At 24.9% G+C, this 19937-nt stretch overlaps 1 protein-coding gene across 1 annotated transcript; it reads left to right on the forward strand.

Annotated features, from left to right (window-relative positions):
* Positions 1–14850: 14850 nt before the first annotated feature.
* LOC114396645 (glutamine synthetase nodule isozyme) lies at positions 14851–19236 on the forward strand. The gene is made up of 12 exons (XM_028358733.1): positions 14851–15070; positions 15980–16019; positions 16126–16229; positions 16357–16405; positions 16685–16791; positions 16908–16995; positions 17352–17480; positions 17660–17734; positions 17823–17876; positions 18035–18072; positions 18181–18340; positions 18761–19236. Exons 1-12 carry the CDS (start codon positions 14997–14999, stop codon positions 18911–18913), a joined length of 1071 nt encoding a protein of 356 aa, XP_028214534.1. The 5' UTR covers positions 14851–14996; the 3' UTR covers positions 18914–19236.
* The last annotated feature ends 701 nt before the right edge of the window (positions 19237–19937 follow it).

Consider the following 19937-nt stretch of genomic DNA (forward strand, 5'->3'; position numbering starts at 1 on the left):
CATTAATTAATTAAAGTGTATATATGTACAAAATGATGACAATATTAATTGAAGTATAATTAGCTAGCCATGCCGCTTTCTCTCATTGTTTCAAATTTCCAATGTAATTAAGCTGAGTGCATATACTAGATTACGTTATTTGTCTTTCTCATCCTTTCATCATCACTTTCGTCACCAATTCGTAGAAAAATATCTTTTATTGGTTTCCCATTATATATAAAAATCCTCAAAGAGAAGTTCAGAATCATGTTGTATCGGTCATAGGACGTCTATCAGATGCTTTCATTCTCCAATGGCATAAAATAATTTCTCATCCAGAAAAAGAAAAAAAAACATATATGATGCCATCATTAGTTTATTGAAAGAATCATATAATTTGCTTAGATATTGATTCAATGAAGTAAGAAGTTATTAATTTAAGGTAGTTTTGAACGAAGAAGATGGGCCATGTCACCTTATGCGGCGCAGTTCATGCAAGTTTACTAATTAGTTGATAATTAAAAATTTTATGTGATGTTAGGACTAGACGTAGCTAATGTATTATCGAGTAATTCATGTTATTGTCAAATTAACAGCAATATGAGCTCAATGACAATGGAATAATTCACATAATATATGGAAGAGTGGGCGATGAACAAATCTGTCCTTTGAAGACAACCAAATAACATTCAATGAGACCCAATATTTCAACGTATTTTAGCATGAGGTTTTACATATTTTAAGATTTGAAGAATATAAAATTCTCGCAGTTGACAAAGAATAATTGTATATAACATTTTCTAAACAATTGTATATAACATTTTATCATTTAAGCTAGCTCTTTAAGTAAGAGATTTCCTACCTTATTCTATTATAAACACTTTGATTCTATTATCAAGATTCTTTTTATCTTTATAATCAAAACCTTTTGAATCACCTAATTAAATTGTTTTATTTACAAGAATCAAATATAATAAAATTTACAGATATCTATGTTGAATCAATTAAGTTAAACTCATTTATATATATATACACATATATACACACTCTAGAATTATATAAGAATTTGCATATGAATAAAATCAATTCTTAATTTGGAGTAACAAACAACCACGACAAGATAGTGTGTATTGCAAATTGACCCATACAACAGTTCTAATGAAAAAATACATGACGTTTATATGATGCAAAGAAAACCACTCACAACCTTCAACTTAAATAGAAAACTAAAAGGTCAATTTTCATCCCAATATAAAACAATGGGTCGATTCCTTATATTTTCTTCTGTAAACCTGAATCAATAATAACTTCGTGACATACTGTGGATCTCAACCACTAAGGAGTGAATTAGTTTAAACGGTTTTTCAAATATAAAAAATTTAAGCTTTCATTGAAATAGTATTTTATAATTCGTGCATTAATTAATCTTAACCATTATTCCGGTCCAATACCAGATGACTCTTAGTGAATGGTGAAACTTGAAACAGTCAGGTGCAAAGCTGCTTTGGAAAAAAATAATAAGAATGTAAGATATCCCAATGTCAATCATAAACGGGTAAAATATAATTTATAATGAAATAAAAAAAAAACTCTTCATGGGATATTCTCTAGTTTCTACAAGTTAGTTGAGTACCTAGCTAAAAATATTTGTGATTTAGGGATGAGTTTTTTTAAACTTAAAAATTAATTTTAAAATAAACATTTTTTTATAAGTATTCTTTTTTAAAAAAAATAGATAAGATTTGTTTCTTAAAATAAAAAAAAAATTTAAAAAACACACTAAAAATAAAAAATTATTTATTTTATTAAAATAAGTTTTTATTTAAACTAAAAAATTTAAATAAACTGACTCATAATAATCTTTCAAGTGAGTATATATTAATAGTTTTAATATACTATGGCACAGTACTGTCCAGTAGTTTTAGAAGAGATTTCCTATTTTATTATTTTTTTCATATAAAAAAATAAAATATATTGAAACCTGAACTGATGATTAGTTTACAATCTAAATTTAAAATATCAATTTATACATTTGGTTTCTAGACTTTATTTAATTTGATATATTCAAAATAGATAACATAAGAGTATATAACTAATAGTCAACCCACTCTTGTCCGTTGCACCTAACGTGTGACACTGCGGGGGGTGAATTTGAGAGTTGTGGGTTGTGGTATGAGAAAAAAAAAGTTAATAATAAAATTTATAATAATATTCACTCCCGTGAAAAGTTTTTTAAATTTTAGCTTTTATAAATTTTAATTGTATTTTTTATATTGTTTTAAAAATGATAAGTTTATTATGACATATTAATGTCGGTAGCATAAAATGTCAACTACTTTAGACTCAATAACATTTTTTAAATTTTTTGTAAAAGTTTCATATTTTATAAGCAAATGAATTTTTTGATCTTTTATCTTCTTTTTTTCAATTTAATCTTTTATCTTCTTTTTCCAGTTTAATCTTTTATCTTTTAAAAAGTTTGTTTTTTCATTTTTTTTTTTTCAGTTTAATCATTCGGTTCATTTAAAATTAATATGTTAATCATTTAATAATAAACTTTTTCAGTCAAAAATTAAGTGGCTGAAAAGGGAAGAAAACTAAACTAAAAAAATTATTTTTAAATGATTAACAAAGTCAATCTTAAATAAATTCAAGGATCAAAATAAACAAAAAAAATAAGATAACATATTAAATAATTTTTTAAAAAGATAAAGTATTAAATTGAAAAAAAAATAAGATAAAAAATTAAATTGAATTTTTTAAAAGATAAAAAATCAATATGGACAAAAAAAAAATAAGATAAAGGACCAGCCTATTTTATAACTTGTTAGAATTTTATTCTTTATTTTTTGTAGGATGAATATTCATTTTATATATTTAAAATTATAGTATATATACAAATATATTATATTATAATGAAAATTCATAATAAATAAGCATCTTTAATAAATTATATTCTGGATTAAATTTAATCATTGAAATTAAAAAAAAACTATTTAAAATGGCTAGATTAGAAGAGATAAATAGTTAGACTTGTTGCATTGTTACATGAATTAATGTGTGGAATGCAGTTCTAAAAAAGAGGAACAAAATGAATATAGATAATGACTAATTCAAAGAGGGAGTTCTCACTTTCTAAGTTGTATATTCTAATTTATAATATATAGTATGATAGTAAATTGTTTTGTTTTATTAGTTTTTTAACATTTTAGAAAATTAAATCTATTATATCACAAAGAGAAAATATGATATGCGTCTAAATGTAATTTTAACAAATTATTATATATGATAAGTTTATTTTTTTATAATAATTATTTTAAAAGAGATACTAATAATAATTTATAATTGAATGATAATATAAAATTATTTTATATTATTATAACCATTAAAATTTGTCTCAAATAAGGTTATTTTCTCTTATAATTTTTAATTGAAATAAAATTTTCCTTTTAAAGTTACAAAAATACTTGTATTTCGCAGTTTATAATAATATTTTTCAAGCACAGTAATATTTTTTATTTTGACAAAATATATTTTCTATAATTGTCTTTGAAGATATTATATTTCTCACTTTAATACATAGTTATTCTCTCTTATACTAAATTATACACCCATCTCTACTGACAAATTTGAGTATATGGCATTGTAGTTTATTTTTACTTTTTTTTTAATGTCATTAGCTTCTTTTAAAAAATATTATGATCAAAATGTCTTTTACACTAACACACTATCATTTCCTTAAAGATCTAAGTATTGTACCATCTTTTTTTGTGTGTGTTAAATTATATACTTCCATTCATTGACAAACGCAAACATATTACATTTTACTCTATTATAAAAAAAAATGTCAAACATAATTTTATGATTATAATATCTTTTAAACTCTAATACTTTGAAATTTTTAAATATTACAGTTTTCTCTTTTTTATTTTAAAAATATACAATTTTTCCATAAAAATTTAAAATGTACCACGATTTCACTGTTTTTATAGTTTTATAAAAAAAAAAAATTTTAATGAAAAATGATTATCTGAACTGAAAAGCATTTGTTAATACATTTCTCCATTTTTTCGACAAAAATATGTTACTAAAATATTTGATTCTTACAATATACATTTTTTTTTAAAAAAAATTCTTTACTTTCCAGTGATGAAATTCGCATCACCTGTTATATTATAGATGTTGGTGCAGTATATAACAAACAAATTGTTCTAATACTTTCTTACAAGTGTTTGATAATAAAAGATAATGAGAAGAAACATTGCTTAGTTTTATAATTTATTCGTAAGTAGAAGGTAAAAAAAAAAAATAGAATAAGAGTGAATTAATATAAAAAAAAAATGTTTGCTCTTTATAATCAAAACACCTTTCACCTTTCTAACCATGTGCTAACTTTTTATTTCAGACATTTTTCATCCTCTTTTTTATTTTTTTTTCTCCAATTTCCTTTTTCCTTTCCTAGTTTTTATATAGATCATGCATATCTTTCAAGAGAATCTCCTTTTTTCTTCACTATTCCTTTGCTTGCTTTTTACTTTTTTTTTCTCTTCTTATTATTTCTTATAAAAAGTAAAAAAAAATGTTAAATTATTATTATTTGTTCGAAAGGAAAAATGAAAAATTAAGCAATTTTAAAGCATAAATTAAGAAAAATACTCATTAATGGAAAAAAATAAGGAAGGGGAGTTTTTTAAAACATTTTTAAAGCATAAAATAATAAAAATAAATAGATAATTTTATGTTAAAAATAATCATAGTGACACTAGCACACTATTTTTCAACTTTTCAATGCACTTTCTATTATTGATTAAGATTTATTATAAATCATAATTTTTATTACTTAATGAGCCCCTCACTTAATTTTTTATTTTATAATAAAATAAATTTTAGTTAATGATAATTATAGAGTATGTTTAAAACACTCCTCTTATTTTATAACTCAAATTTTTAATAAACAAATACTTTTAAATATAAAGATTATATTATAAGTAAATTTTGTGATAAAAAATTAATATACAAACTATAATTTAGATTTATGATAAATATTTTATATTCTGATAAAATTTTATTTTTAAGTATTGGTATTTTTTTTTTAAATATTGAAATTAAATTTAAAAATAAAGATGAAAAATGATATATTAAAAGAGATAAGAGGTAAAAAAAATTCCCGAAAAATACTTTCATTCAAGAAAAACTTTTCGAAACACTTTCAGTAAAAAAAACTTAAAAATACTCTCATTCAAAATAGTTATTCTACTTTATATAGAAACAGAATTTAAAAAATATACTTATTTTATTTTCTTTATTGGGAAAAAATATGAAAATATTAATTTTTTATTTTTCTTTTTTTTCTTTCCAAATATGACATTTTTAATTTATTTTTATTCCTTCAATTTTGTTTTGTCGTCGTTTTACTTTTCATCTAAATGAAGTGTATATATATTAATTTCTTTCTTTCCTTTTTCCAGGAAGCTTCTATTTATATTACTTCGTCTTCGTGTAATAATCTAACGTAGAGAAGAACTAATGCTTGGTGGTGGCCAGGTGGGTGATCTTTGCCGGACACTGAAATCTTTGTGGATGGATGTAATTTGGTCAAATACGATAAATTAAAGATACTTATATATATATATATATATATATATTCTAACTAACACAACTTAGAAGAAAAGATAATTTTAACAATCATTATACCGAAGAAAAAAAATGTAACGCTGACTATCGTGTTGGCGAGCTGTAGCATCTATGCTTGCAGACATTCCCCATCTACCTTCAGTTTAGCAAACCTTTTAGAAAAGTAAGTAGTTCACGAATTTGATATCGAAGCAATTAATTATATTAGAGTTTAAGTGCATGTCTCCTTTACTGGACAAATTGTTGTGGGCATAAATTTTAAAGCAAATCCAATAACCAAAGTTAAATGAGCGCATAAGAAATAATCTTGATCTATTGACAAACTTAAGTTTCACCTCACCAATCATTAGCCAAACATACCCCAAGTGTGTTTGGTTCGAATTCAATTAGGTGCTTTGGCTATATTTTTGTGTTAAATTCTTATAGAAGACACAAAATCTACTTCACATGAAACTATGAGGCAGGTCTAATAAGCCTATGTTTGAGTAAGCTTTTGTAACGTTCAAAATGATATTTGTGGACAAATAAGAGGGTAATTACTTTTGTATTAGTTCATTGGATTAGTATTGAAATGTATGTTGTTGTACATTGAATGACAACTCGAACATGTTTTAACTATGTGTTTGAAAAACAATTAGATTGAATGTAATTGACGTCTTCTCCCATTTAAAAAAAGAATTTATTATAAATAGTCATTTTTATTTCGGAATGTATAGAACGTTGATAAATTTATTTTTGAAAGATAAAAATTCAAAATTTAGTCATCGTGAAAAAGGTGTGACAAATTCATCCATATGTAACTTTTGTTCAATACTGTTAATGAAATAACTTATATGACACGTTAAGGGACGAATTTGTAAGCGCTCTACATGTTTAAGAATGAAAATGGTTATTTACCCAAAATATGATTTAATCTTTGTCTTTCCTTCTCTTTAATCGTTACAAGCATAACATTACAATTAACATTTAAAAAAAAACCAAAAAATAAACATAAATTAGAATAAATATAATAATAAGCATAATATCGACTAATAAGCATAATTTATCTGTTACTTTAGAATTTATATTCTGATAACATTAAGTAGTGACAAAATCAAGTTGGGTCTTATTTTTTTGTAAGTATTAACCTAATGATGGTACATTTTTGTTTGAGTCTCATATTTTGGATAAAGTACTGTCACATTAGAAATTTCAAAGCAATATACATATTATGTTTATTAATCAATATTATACTTATTATTATGGTTGTTCTAACTTATACTTGTTTTGTTAATTGTAATGTTATGCTTGCAACGATTAAAAAGGAGAAAAGATGAAAATTAAATTATATTTTAGGTAAATAACTATTTTCTCTCCTGAATGTATAGAACGCTGACAAATTTGTTCTTGAATATGACACATAAATTTTTTCATTAACGATAACCGATAAAAGTTAATAAATAAATGAATTTATCCCATTTTTTTACTTGCGAAAATAAATTTATTAGCACTTTATATATTTAAAGATGAAAACAACTATTCTGAAGAATTTATTTTGTGTGGTATTTTGTTACTCCATTATCTTAGGCATTGAAATTTCTACATGAGACTAGTACTACTCTTGCATAAAATTTTAACCAAGCACATACGGTTATGTTTAGTAGGAACAAAAGAAATAGGTAAAAAAATAAAGTAGATTTAGGCATCTTTATTTTAGGAGAGATAGAGAAAAAGAAGAAGAAAAAAACATTTTCAAACGTGTTGGACTGGTTCTCTTTTATTTTAAACATTTTCTCTATTTCCTCTCCATTTTCTTAATTTATACACTATTTTCCTTTTTTACAAACAGGGTGTGCTCGATGTCTTTCAGCATCTCTTTAACCCAAGTCACTACAACCCACCATTACTATTTTCTCGATAATTTTCTTCAATAAAAATCATGATAAAAATATAGTAATATTATCAAGTACTAGTATGATCATTCTCCTGTTTTTTTCAACTTAACATAATTCGGTCAAAGAAAATAAAAGTTAATCCTTATATACTAGAATAATTTTAGACTTTATAGATTTTTGTTTGAGTGGCGGTGGGACGTGGCAAGGATTCCGCGTTGTGAACTGGGATTGGATGAGAATCTCGAGACAAGATGGGTCCCGCACGTTTATAACAGCGTATTATTGAAGGATGGGCCACTTGCTGTAAGGACACGTGTCGGTAAAAACCCTCGGACTCAGTGGTGACGTCCTTAGCCGTACACTCACGTGTGACGGAATCCCCTGCCTCAAAAATCAAAATCCCAACTTTCATCACTCCTTTAAACACGACACACTGCATAGTTAACAGCTTACTACCAACAAGTTCTAACAGTTAATAGATTATTATATTTCTCAGAGTGTTCTATTGATTAAGGAATTAAATATATATTTATATATATACTGAAAATTATAAGAAAATATAAAAAAATTATAAATAATATAATATAATTTTTATGTCAGTAAAAGTATTATTATTTTAAATTTTTTAATCAGTGTTTTAAGAATATTAATTAATATTTATTAATTTCTTTAATATGATGATAAGAGTTTGATTTTTAATTATGTATATAAAAAAGATTCTATAGAAAGAGATAAAATTTATTTTAATGATGTGCATATCTTGATATCTTACTTTCGATTAAAAAACTCTCATAAAAAAAATACCAATCTACCACCAACCCTTAATAAAATAAAATAAGTTAGCACCACCGCAATTATCGATTGGTCTAGTGTTCACTTTTATCTGGTCGAGACTTGAACTCATCCTATTGGCCACTTCCTTTTGTCCATCTCTCTTTGCTCACTTTTCAACCCTCGTGATTGTCACGTTGCTTTGCATTTTTAAAGATCTTTCTTTGATAATATCTCTCGACAAAGAAATCAATCTAGAAGATATAACATTTTATATGTCCAATTCTTGTTTATTTTTTAAATTTTTGAATGACGGGTAGTGACTAACATGTGGTTAGATTAAGTAGAGATGGATTTGAATTTAAAAAAAAATGAATTCATGTTTTTTTGGATAAAAAACATATTTGAGGATTTTTTTTTTTACTTTGAGGAATTTTTTTTTACTAAAATTGACTAGTCGACTTTTTCACCGATAGTTGTTGACAAAATTAATTGACATTTTATATCAATAATATGATAATCCACCAAAATATATAATAAAAGTGTATAATTTTTTATGCAATGTTTTAAATATAAATTGCATAAATTATCGATATTTATAGTAATTATTTTAAAAATTAGTTGATGGGTGCAAATTATTTACAATGACAACGTACAAAAAATAAATTCAATGAACTTTTTCTTTTTTTTGTTGCAAATTTAATTTAATTTAATTTTTATCCATTGTTTATATAAAAAAAATACACTATCAACTAATAACAAATAATTGTTAGTATTATATTTAAAATAATTATTATAAAAATAATACACTAATCATATATAACATTTTATGATTAAATCACATTCTAATGTTTTTATACTTTCAAAACATACATTAAATATCTATTGTTTTTAATAACTTATATTTCATTCTCTTCAATTAAAATGTATATAAATACATGCTAACCAACTACTCCGAGTTTACAAAAAATATATTTTAACTAGAAAAAAAAGCTTGAGCCTTATAAAACGTAATGGTTAAAAATGATAATGATGTAACATGGGTGTTTTTTTAATTATTATTTAAATAATTAGTCTTATATTACACCATTCGACAGCCTTTCCACACTAGGGGGAAAAGGTGTATACCGCATGCATGATCATGTTAAATATTTAATTGAAGTAATAATGAAAAGATATAAACATGTTGCATTGGGCTTTTTAACGCATATAATTAAACTGAGTGGGTTCTAAAGCTGAGGAACTAAATGATATATTAGTTAAATAAAACAATAAATACTTTAATTAATTTCACATAACATTAAAAGGATGAGTGATTTAGCTTATGCGTGTGTCGTTTAACTAATATTTTTCTATGTAAAGTTTCTGATAAAATGGGCCTTTAGTAAAAGTGGATATTCTAATTTTCTTGATCGATATAATTAAATTATATTTTCAAGAAACTTATAACTGAATCAAGATTAACATGACTGACAATTTAAGCTTAATGTACGTATTTGGAAATCCAGAGACCATCCAACAAATATAATTAAGATAAGAGGAGAATTTTATTTTTATTAAAAAAATAAATATATCTTCTAAAATATGTAATATTAGAAAAATATAAGAAAAAATCATATATTTTTTTATTTATATTATTTTATAAAAGAAATGATCAAAGTTAAGATAAACAAACTCTTAATTCAACCTGTTTTTTTTTATACTTACATATTTTTGTGTCGCTAACTTGAGAACTCATAGAAGAACACTTCCCAAATTTGATAAGAATAAGGTATATTTTACAAAATTTCCTCCTAAACACTTATAAAAATAAAGAAATAAAATGAATCAAAAATTTATTAAATGTTAAAATTTAAATTATACATTTCATTCTTTGAGAAATTAGATAAAAGAATTTCAAAAAATATATTAATTAATTTTAACATATGAAATAAGTTTTATTGATTTTATTGTTCTTAGATGTTAGCTGAAAATTTTATTTCAACTAAACCTAATTAAGAAATGTTTAAAAAGAATGTCGGGTAGGTGAAAGTCATCAGCGTTGGATGAGATGATGATTGGGAAAAACATTCCCTTAAATGATCACTTGAGAATGATTCAGTTATACTCCAATTGCATGTTCTTGTCCCGATGACATTCGTAAAATAGGAAAAGAAAAAAAAAAGATTATGCATAGAAATAATTTATTAGATCTGGACTCTACGATATAAGTAAAGCTTATATTTGAATTTTTGATAATACATTTTTTTAGTGACTAAAATTTTGATAATACATTAAAGTATTATACCTCGTACTAGAATGTCACTAATTATAATTTGTCTCCATCGATCATTATGCCAACTGGCAATTATATATAAAATTATAATCATGCCATTTTATATGTGGTATTAATGGTTGAAAGCTCACAATTTATAAAATATCATGTAAAAATATATTTTTTAAATTTTTTTTTAAAGAAATTAAGTTAAACAAAATAAATTTTTTTATTTAAAAATTGAATTTTATATTAAATTATTTTAAAAAATAAAATACATTAAACTAATTGAATCGAAGTTTCTAATTATTTTTGTTAAAACTAAATCAACTTTACTCAAAATCCAATTACATGTGATTTTTTTAAAAATGTACAGTTATTAGAAAAATAGAAATTGAATTAATTATTTTTATATAAGGTTAATTGCAGAAGATCATAAAAGTTTTTTTTGGTACTGATCACAAAAGTTTTTTTTGTTATCTAAATAAAAGTGTTTTTTTTCGTAGCTTGTCCATGTACCACAAAAATAGCACTTTGAACATGTTTACATAGCATTTATTTTCTTTAGGTACAATGATATTTCAAGTCAGCATGGAGAAAATATTTTCAAAGCGAGTGTTCCAGGGTGCATGTATTTGATTTTTCCTAGAGGCTTTTAGTGCTCTTTGATCTATCATTCACGAAAAAAAATGATTTTGTTCTTTCATTTTAAATTATTTTATAAAATTATTTTTAAAAAATAATATTTAAAGAATATGTATAGAGGAAGATATAAAAGTGTAAAAAGAAAAATATAAATAACAGAAGATTGAAATTAAAAAACTAAAATAATTTAAATGTTTTGTTTTTTATTTTAAAACTAAGATATTAATTTTAAAATAATTAGTATTTTAGTTAATGTATTGCATAGGATAAATATTTATTATTGTATAACAAATGTTTCTTTGATATATAAACTATATTATGATTTTTTTAACCCAAATTATATTTTTTAAATTCACAATAAATAAATATTTTTTAATATATTTAAATTATTTTTAAATTTACATTGAATACTTAAATTATCACATAGTGTTATTTTAAACTCTTGACAATTTCATTAAAAAAATACTGAAATTCAAATTAGAGACAAAAATAAAAAATAATGGATGAAAATAATTAGATGATAAAGAATACAAAATATACATATAAAGACAAAAAAAAAGAATAATTTAAAATATATAAACAAAAATTGTTTGGCTAGTTGAAAGAATAATGTGTGAAAATGAGCCTCTAACAAAGATAAGAGATAAAATATTAAAAACATCTCATTGAGAAAATAAACAGAGTGAAAGTTCCACATTTATTCTATTAGTTCTTATTAAATTAAATATCCTTACAAAAAAAACTAATCTTACAAAACAATTAACTATCTAAAAATAGTGAATATTTTATATTTATAAAATAATCTACAAAGAATAATATTTTTAAAAGTAATGCAGCATTACATTACTAAATAATTATAAAATATGTAATTATAATTTTTTTACAGAAGTTATAATTAATTTTAAAGATTAAATTTAATAAAAATATAAATTATAGGACTTAGTTTTTTCTAAAGCAAAAAAAAATGAAAACAATCTAGATAATATATTATAGTACTTTTTAATCATTAATAAGAAGATCAATAACTAATGATTGCAATGAAATCAATTACATACTTAATTTTTGATTTTATAATTAATGATTTTTTTATCAACAAATATTAATTATTAATTATATAAATTAAACCCGCCATCAACCTTATAATTAATGATTATTAGTGTGTTTTAATCTCCAAAGTCCAAAGTGTACTACCCTCACTTTAGAGGATATAAATATCAAATTATAATTGTTAAAAAATTCAAATAAAAAATCTGATTCAATTAACCGAAAAGAAATACCTGGCTATATATTGCTTAATTCCCCCAAAAGAAATACCTTACTATATAAAATTTGCAAATTGAGTATTTATTGAAGAAAGCAAGAGAATAATATATTAATACAAAATTTTAAAAATAAACCATTGATTTTTGTCTAAAATCTTTGGTATTTAAAATCACTAGATTTTGATTCCTACGTTGCACCGGATAAACAAGATATTTAATTTTCTATAATATATAATTTGCTAAATTTATCTCTTTATACTTTCATCAAATTATTCATCCCCATTTATTATTCTTTTTTCATACTTTTTATGTTTGTAAAATAAAACATTCAATAAATTATTTAAACCAGGAAAGAGAATTTCATAAAATTTACATTCAAATTAAAATTATTATAAGAAAAAATATAAATTCACCTTAATAATTTAGATATTGATGTAATTACCGACAAATTGTCCATTCTCTGAATAAAGTGAAATTTCGTACTTGCTTTTATATAAAAATATCATGTGTGTGTTATGTTTTATATGTAAATTTTATTTTAATATGTTGACATATGCATATGAATGTCTAAAAGAAAATTAATTTTTTTCAGGTACACAGAATAAAAATCACGAATAATTTATTAGCTTAAAAATTAATTTAGACACTAATATTTTGTGTGAAGAAAAGCACATGATTATATTGATTTAATTTGATTTTTTTGATCTCTAATTAAATATATCAATAAATTTTACCTTTGATTGAACAAAAAAAAATTAATAGAAAAGTTTATCCCTTTGAATTTAGTGTAAAATTTTCTACCAGATTTTATAAAAAAAAGTTGATCTTTGTGTGTTATATTTTATATGATAATTTACGCGTAAATTTCTATTTGTACTTTCATAAAATTAAAATATTCAGTTAAATATAAATTTCTTTTAATATTTTCATGAAAAACATTCCTCATCAGTTGTTACATTTTTTAATATTTTCCATTGTTGTAAAACTAAATATTCAACAGGGTATTTAGGTTAAGAAATAAAAAACTATAAAAAATAATTTTAAATTAAAATTATTATACTAAAAAATCAACATATTAATGTGACTTTAAGTAAATTATTTTTCCTATGAATTAAGTGAAAATTTCTATTTGTTTTTATAAAAAGAAACATAATTATGTGTTATGTTATATATATGATTTTTATTTTAACATATTCACATGTACATATCAATGTCTTAAAGAAAATTAAAGTTTGTCCAGATAGAAAAAAATCATAAAAAATAATTTATGTGAGGAGATAATAAATAAATGAATAATTTTGCGTGGAAAAAATCATATTGATTGCTTGATTATGTTGATTTAATTTGTTTTTTTTTCATGCACTATATATTAATTATGTAAACGAATTCTTAGCTTTAATTAGACAAAAAAATTTAGTTAAAAAGTTTATCCTTGTGAATTTAGTATAAATTTTTGCACTTATTACTTTTAAAAAAATTCATCCGATGTACTTTCGTTTATATAAAACTTTTTAAAATTATATACATATCAATGTATAAAATAAATTTAAAATTTGTCCATCTAAAATAAAATCTTGAATAATTTATTTAGGTAAAAAATAATAAATAAAAATGAATAATTATTAGCATAAAATTTAATTTTAAAAATTAAATTCAAGTGAAAAAATAACCGTGATTAAGTTGATTTAATTTTATTTATTATGTGTAGTTAAATATATATTAATTATGCAAAAGAAATTTGAGTTTTGATTGGATAAAATTTTTATCAAAATTCAAATTTCTTTTGAATAGATTAATCTTAATACATTGTCTATAGACATTTTTTAAGAATTGTCATTAATATTTATTTTGATAATTTTTTGAAGATATTTTAGTTAATTTTTAATTTTTTTATTAGCTGAAAAAATTTGTTTGATTATTCGATAAATATATTTTTTAATAATTTCTTAGTAACTTATAACATTTTTTAAAATATTGCTTAAAGTAATATTTTTTAAAATGCTAGATTCTATTTGTTAATTTTTTATATTTTTATTTTATTCTTAATATATTTATCCAATTTTTTTAGTTATCTTTTTTAAATAAATCATTATTTTTTTATTTTTTTATCATTTTATATTTTTAATTTAGTTTTATCAAACATTAATCATGTAAGAAATTAGTTGTTTAACGTCTAACTTGTTACTTATCTAACTTTTTAGTTAATTTTGTTAAACATAATCCTTCATGACCCTTTATTTAATAATTTTTTATTTAAAGTATCTGGTTTAGTTGCTTAAATAATAATGTACATGAATTTATTATAATTCACTTACACGATTCTTAAGTTTTACGGTAAAAAATTAAGCTGCTAAAAGAAGAAAACATTAAAAATTTAAAATAGTTAATAATGATTCAGTGTAGAAATGATTTGATTGGAAAAACCTATTGGTAGAGTCAATTACGTATTGAATCTGAAGGTTCTATAAAAGCCCACACCCCTGCTTCGCTGTTCTCACATTTTCTACGTATTGAATCTCAAGATTCTAAGAGAGATTTTGCTGCTCTTTGAAGAAGGGTGTTTGCTTGATTTTGGTGATGTCGCTGCTCTCAGATCTCATCAACCTTAACCTCTCAGACACTACTGAGAAGGTGATCGCAGAGTACATATGGTTAGTCTCTTTCTCTGTTTCTCTGTCTCACGCAGTTTTTTTCTTTGGTTCTATACGAACACAAACAAACACAACAACATGGGAGTATGTTATGTTTGTGTCTGCATGATTTTTTACGTGTGCAGGAACTTTTTTTCTGGGATGAAAAAAATGTTTCTCATGTTGTGTGTGGTTTGTTTTTACTAATCTTTTATTTGATCAGTGACACTTGTTGGGTCTAACGGAAGAGATTACTCTGTTTCTCTCGTCACATGAACAGAACAAAGTTTGCAATTTTTCTGATGAAAAAATGCGAGGAACCAAAAAAATAAAATCTTTTATTTGATCAATCACTCCACTCTACTCTATACTACTACCTGCTTTTGTTCCGACCCTTAAAAAATGACCCTAGAGAAGTTTGATTCCAGAGTTCTGAATTCATGATATCTCTCTTGAGTATTACAAGAGTGGAAATTATTTTTTCTTCTATGATTTCCCCTGTTTTTTGTTTCTTTTTTGTGGTTGTTCCAATTTTTTTTACCTACCTTTTCTGTTTATGAGATGTATGTTATTCTCTCTCAAATTTTCAGCCTCCTTTTTGATATTTTTTTGGGGGTAGTTTCCCTTTTGAAGGGGTAAATCTAAGAGTGTTTCCTCTGTTTTGACTCTGTCTTTGGTGGTTATGCTATTACTTGGTTTTGTTTGGTATTTGATCACTTCAAAGATGACTTTGCTTGTTTGATAGGAATTAATTTGAGAAAGGAAGAGTCTTTTTCCTTTTTTCTTTCTTTGTTGCTTGCTTCAATAAAATACATCCTAAATTATTCTTCATGCTCACTACCAAATGAAAGCAACTTGATTGACCTTTTTTTTTTGGGATATAAATTTTCCCTTTTGATGAATTCTAACATTTTATTTTCACCATGGTAGGATCGGTGGATCAGGAATGGACCTGAGGAGCAAAGCAAGGGTAATTCACTTTTTTTTTGTAGCAAACTATAAAATTGAAAATTTTCAATTGTTATGTTTAATGTTACTAATGCAAGTTTAATTTTTTTTTTTTTTTTGGCATATAGACTCTCCCAGGACCAGTTAGCGACCCTTCAAAGCTTCCCAAGTGGAACTATGATGGTTCCAGCACAGGCCAAGCTCCTGGAGAAGACAGTGAAGTGATTATATAGTATGGTTTTTTAATCCTACCTAATCACTTTTTTTCCCCCAACCAACACTACAAATTTGTAATTTTTCTTTTCTTTTCATTTTTTTTATATTCCATTCTTTACTTATTTGGGATTGATTCAATACAGCCCACAAGCCATTTTCAGGGATCCATTCAGAAGGGGCAACAATATCTTGGTGAGTTTCTTTTTGCCTTTACACCTTGGTTTTCCTAAAAAGTGTAATTTTGATACACTTTTAATGTGTAAAGATTACCGCGACAACCATTCCAGAAAATACTCAAGACATGATTCTTAAAGTAATTATTACAAAGATCAACAATTATATCATTCATTAATTGGGGTAACAATGTAAAAAATCTTTACGTAATTAAATTACTTTTCAACTGTCTGTAGTAGTTAACCTTGTTTCCATGGTGCATAATACTCTTTGTTTTTCAACTTTGATTCACTCTAGGTTATCTGTGATGCTTACACTCCAGCTGGAGAACCCATTCCCACTAACAAGAGGCACGATGCTGCCAAGGTTTTCAGCCATCCTGATGTTGTTGCTGAAGAGACATGGTATCTATTGCTGTTTGTAATAACATTTTCCCACTAGTTTATATATATATATATATATATATATATATATATATATATATATATATTGACCAACTATTGCATGATTTTTTGGTTAGGTATGGTATTGAGCAGGAATACACCTTGTTGCAGAAAGATATCCAATGGCCTCTTGGGTGGCCTGTTGGTGGTTTCCCTGGACCACAGGTGAATGAATACTAACTTTCATTAATGTTTTAATTCTTAGGGTTGTTACTTTACACATACAAATTCATATTGTCCATTTCACACATTAACTCAACTTATCAGTTTTAACACTTATTGGGACTCTAAATGGAACAATGATTCTAATCACTTGACAATGTCAAACCCTGTCAATAACCCTACCTTTTTAAATTTGTTAGAACCATAATTTTTTTATGAAAGATCGATCACCCAATTTAAGCTTGTATTTTTGGTGACTTTTATTGAAAATCATATTGTTTCCTTATTTATAGCTTATACAGCTGTTCTACTTTTATTTAGGTATAACATTGTTGTTTTATTTGTATTTTATTCAACAGGGTCCATACTACTGTGGTGTTGGCGCTGACAAGGCTTTTGGCCGTGACATTGTTGACGCACATTACAAAGCCTGTCTTTATGCTGGCATCAACATCAGTGGAATTAATGGAGAAGTGATGCCCGGTCAGGTAATAATAATAAGTTTGAAAACAAAGTATGTACTTATTTCTTTCACTCTTCTCCAATCACTTAACCAACGATATATCTCCCTTATTTTGATACTAATAATAATTGGTTACCCTTAATATTTTCATATTTGTTTTCTCTAATTTTGTTTCTTTTAAATTTTAATTCAATATGTATGTAGTGGGAATTCCAAGTTGGACCTTCAGTTGGAATCTCAGCTGGTGACGAGGTGTGGGCAGCTCGTTACATCTTGGAGGTAGGTAGCACATGATTAAATAATAGTGTTACTGTACCTATCTTAACATTGCAACTAACATTCTTTATTTTTCTATGGTAACTAATAGAGGATCACTGAGATTGCTGGTGTGGTGGTTTCCTTTGATCCCAAGCCAATTCAGGTTAATTTTTTTCTAATTTTCTCCCCTTTATGATTAACTTATTTTCCCATCACATTTGCTCCAACCCCATGAAAAAGCTTAGGCCAAAACTTAGGCCTTGTATTTATTTACTTTTGTTGGAATGTTGACTATTGTCATTTGGGGTGCTACAAAACTAGGGTGATTGGAATGGTGCTGGTGCTCACACAAACTACAGGTAAGCTTTTTTACTTCAACAGAAGGACTAAATTAAAATTAAATCTCTTTGCTTTTCATGCTTGACAAGTGCATAATAGTAATAATAGTATTATTAATAATGTTGCAGCACTAAGTCCATGAGAAATGATGGTGGCTATGAAGTGATCAAAACCGCCATTGAGAAGTTGGGGAAGAGACACAAGGAGCACATTGCTGCTTATGGAGAAGGCAACGAGCGTCGTTTGACAGGGCGCCACGAAACCGCTGACATCAACACCTTCTTATGGGTAAGAAACAAAAATCAAATGACCATAACATGTTCCTTTGAACCAAACATTATGGACCCTTTGTACCAAAACAAAATTTTAGGGGACCCTTTGAGAAGATATTTTTTTGTTTTTATTTTAACTTACCAAATGTTACTTTCTTTTCATTTGCATGATTGGTAACATGGTTGAACTCACCATAATTTTTTGAAGTAACAAATAGTTGTTACTGCGTCGATTTCCCCGTGATTTTTTTTTCTCAACATGGATTTCTACTACCAGTATAGACAAACCATCACTTAATTGTCTGTGTCATTTTTGTAATTAAGCGTGAAAATAGAAAGAAAAAAAATCCTGTACCAAATTGTCACTAGTTTTGTCATTGTTTAGACTTTAGATCAATTTATAATAAGGTGTTTATATTATTTGATTATTGTTCAGGGAGTTGCAAACCGTGGAGCTTCAGTTAGGGTTGGGAGGGACACAGAGAAAGCAGGGAAGGGATATTTTGAGGACAGAAGGCCAGCTTCTAACATGGACCCATATGTGGTTACTTCCATGATTGCAGACACAACCATTCTGTGGAAGCCATGAGCAAAACTTGCATGTTGTCTCCCTTTGGATGGAACAAGGAACAAGGAACAAGGAACAAGGAACAGTTATGCTTTTCTAAGTAGGGTTTGGTCCTTTTTATTTTTTACCTTTTGATTTTTCTAGGATTTCGATTTGTGGCTACTTTGGTTGGTGCAACCAACTGCCAAGGGTTGTTCATTGTTTTCTATTCCTTTCCCTCGTTTTCCGATTGTTACAATAATAATAATAATAATGTAATATGGTTATTTTCAGTCTCAAACAAAAGTAATGCTGATTGTGAAGTATAATAATATATGAAATTGTCATGTCCATTGGAGTTGGGATTTGTTGCTGTTGCTGTATTTCTCTCGTGGTATAATTTGATTTGTGAACATAAATTTACAGTTGAGAGATTACGAGATAAATGAGATAACGGTATAAAATTAACATTAAATATTATAGTGAATTGAAAAAGATAAATTTACAAAGGAAAATGTGAGACTGGCAACGCTTGTAACGGAAAAAAAAAATGTAAATAATATGCGTTTATGGTTTTGAATGATCACTATAAGTGCTATCAAATATTTGTTTCGTTTTTTTTATATAATTTAAATGCTGTCTAAATCATCTTATCATTATTTGAAGTGCTATCTAAGTTATTTTTTTAAGGAGAAAAAATAAAATAAGCATATTTATAAAAATTAACAAAAAATATTATAAGGATAAAAATAATAAAATACTAAATTATTAGGACTCAAAAGTTAAGCCTATAAATTATATTATATCAAAATTATAATAAATAAATATCTTTAAATATATAAATTATATTTTTGATTTACCATGAAGAAATTGAATTATAATATCAAGTTTTTTAGCCATTGATAATTTTTTTTAAAAAAACCCATCAAAATTCAATTTGAAATATAGATAAATTGAAAGACATACACGTGGTTAAAAATATTAAATATACAAATAAAATTATGGTAATTTGAGATGTTTTAGAATTTTTTTTACTATTTCTTGTGAAGGGTTTCTTTTGTTTATG

The sequence above is a fragment of the Glycine soja genome, chromosome 18 (genome assembly GCF_004193775.1).
Source record: "Glycine soja cultivar W05 chromosome 18, ASM419377v2, whole genome shotgun sequence".
Lineage (NCBI taxonomy): Eukaryota > Viridiplantae > Streptophyta > Magnoliopsida > Fabales > Fabaceae > Glycine > Glycine soja.

Coding starts and splice junctions, on each gene's coding strand:
- LOC114396645 (XM_028358733.1), top strand. CDS start 14,997: ATGTCGCTGCTCTCAGATCTCATCAACCTTAACCTCTCAGACACTACT. Junction 15,071..15,979: donor GTGATCGCAGAGTACATATG/GTTAGTCTCTTT, acceptor TCACCATGGTAG/GATCGGTGGATCAGGAATGG. Junction 16,406..16,684: donor GAAGGGGCAACAATATCTTG/GTGAGTTTCTTT, acceptor GATTCACTCTAG/GTTATCTGTGATGCTTACAC.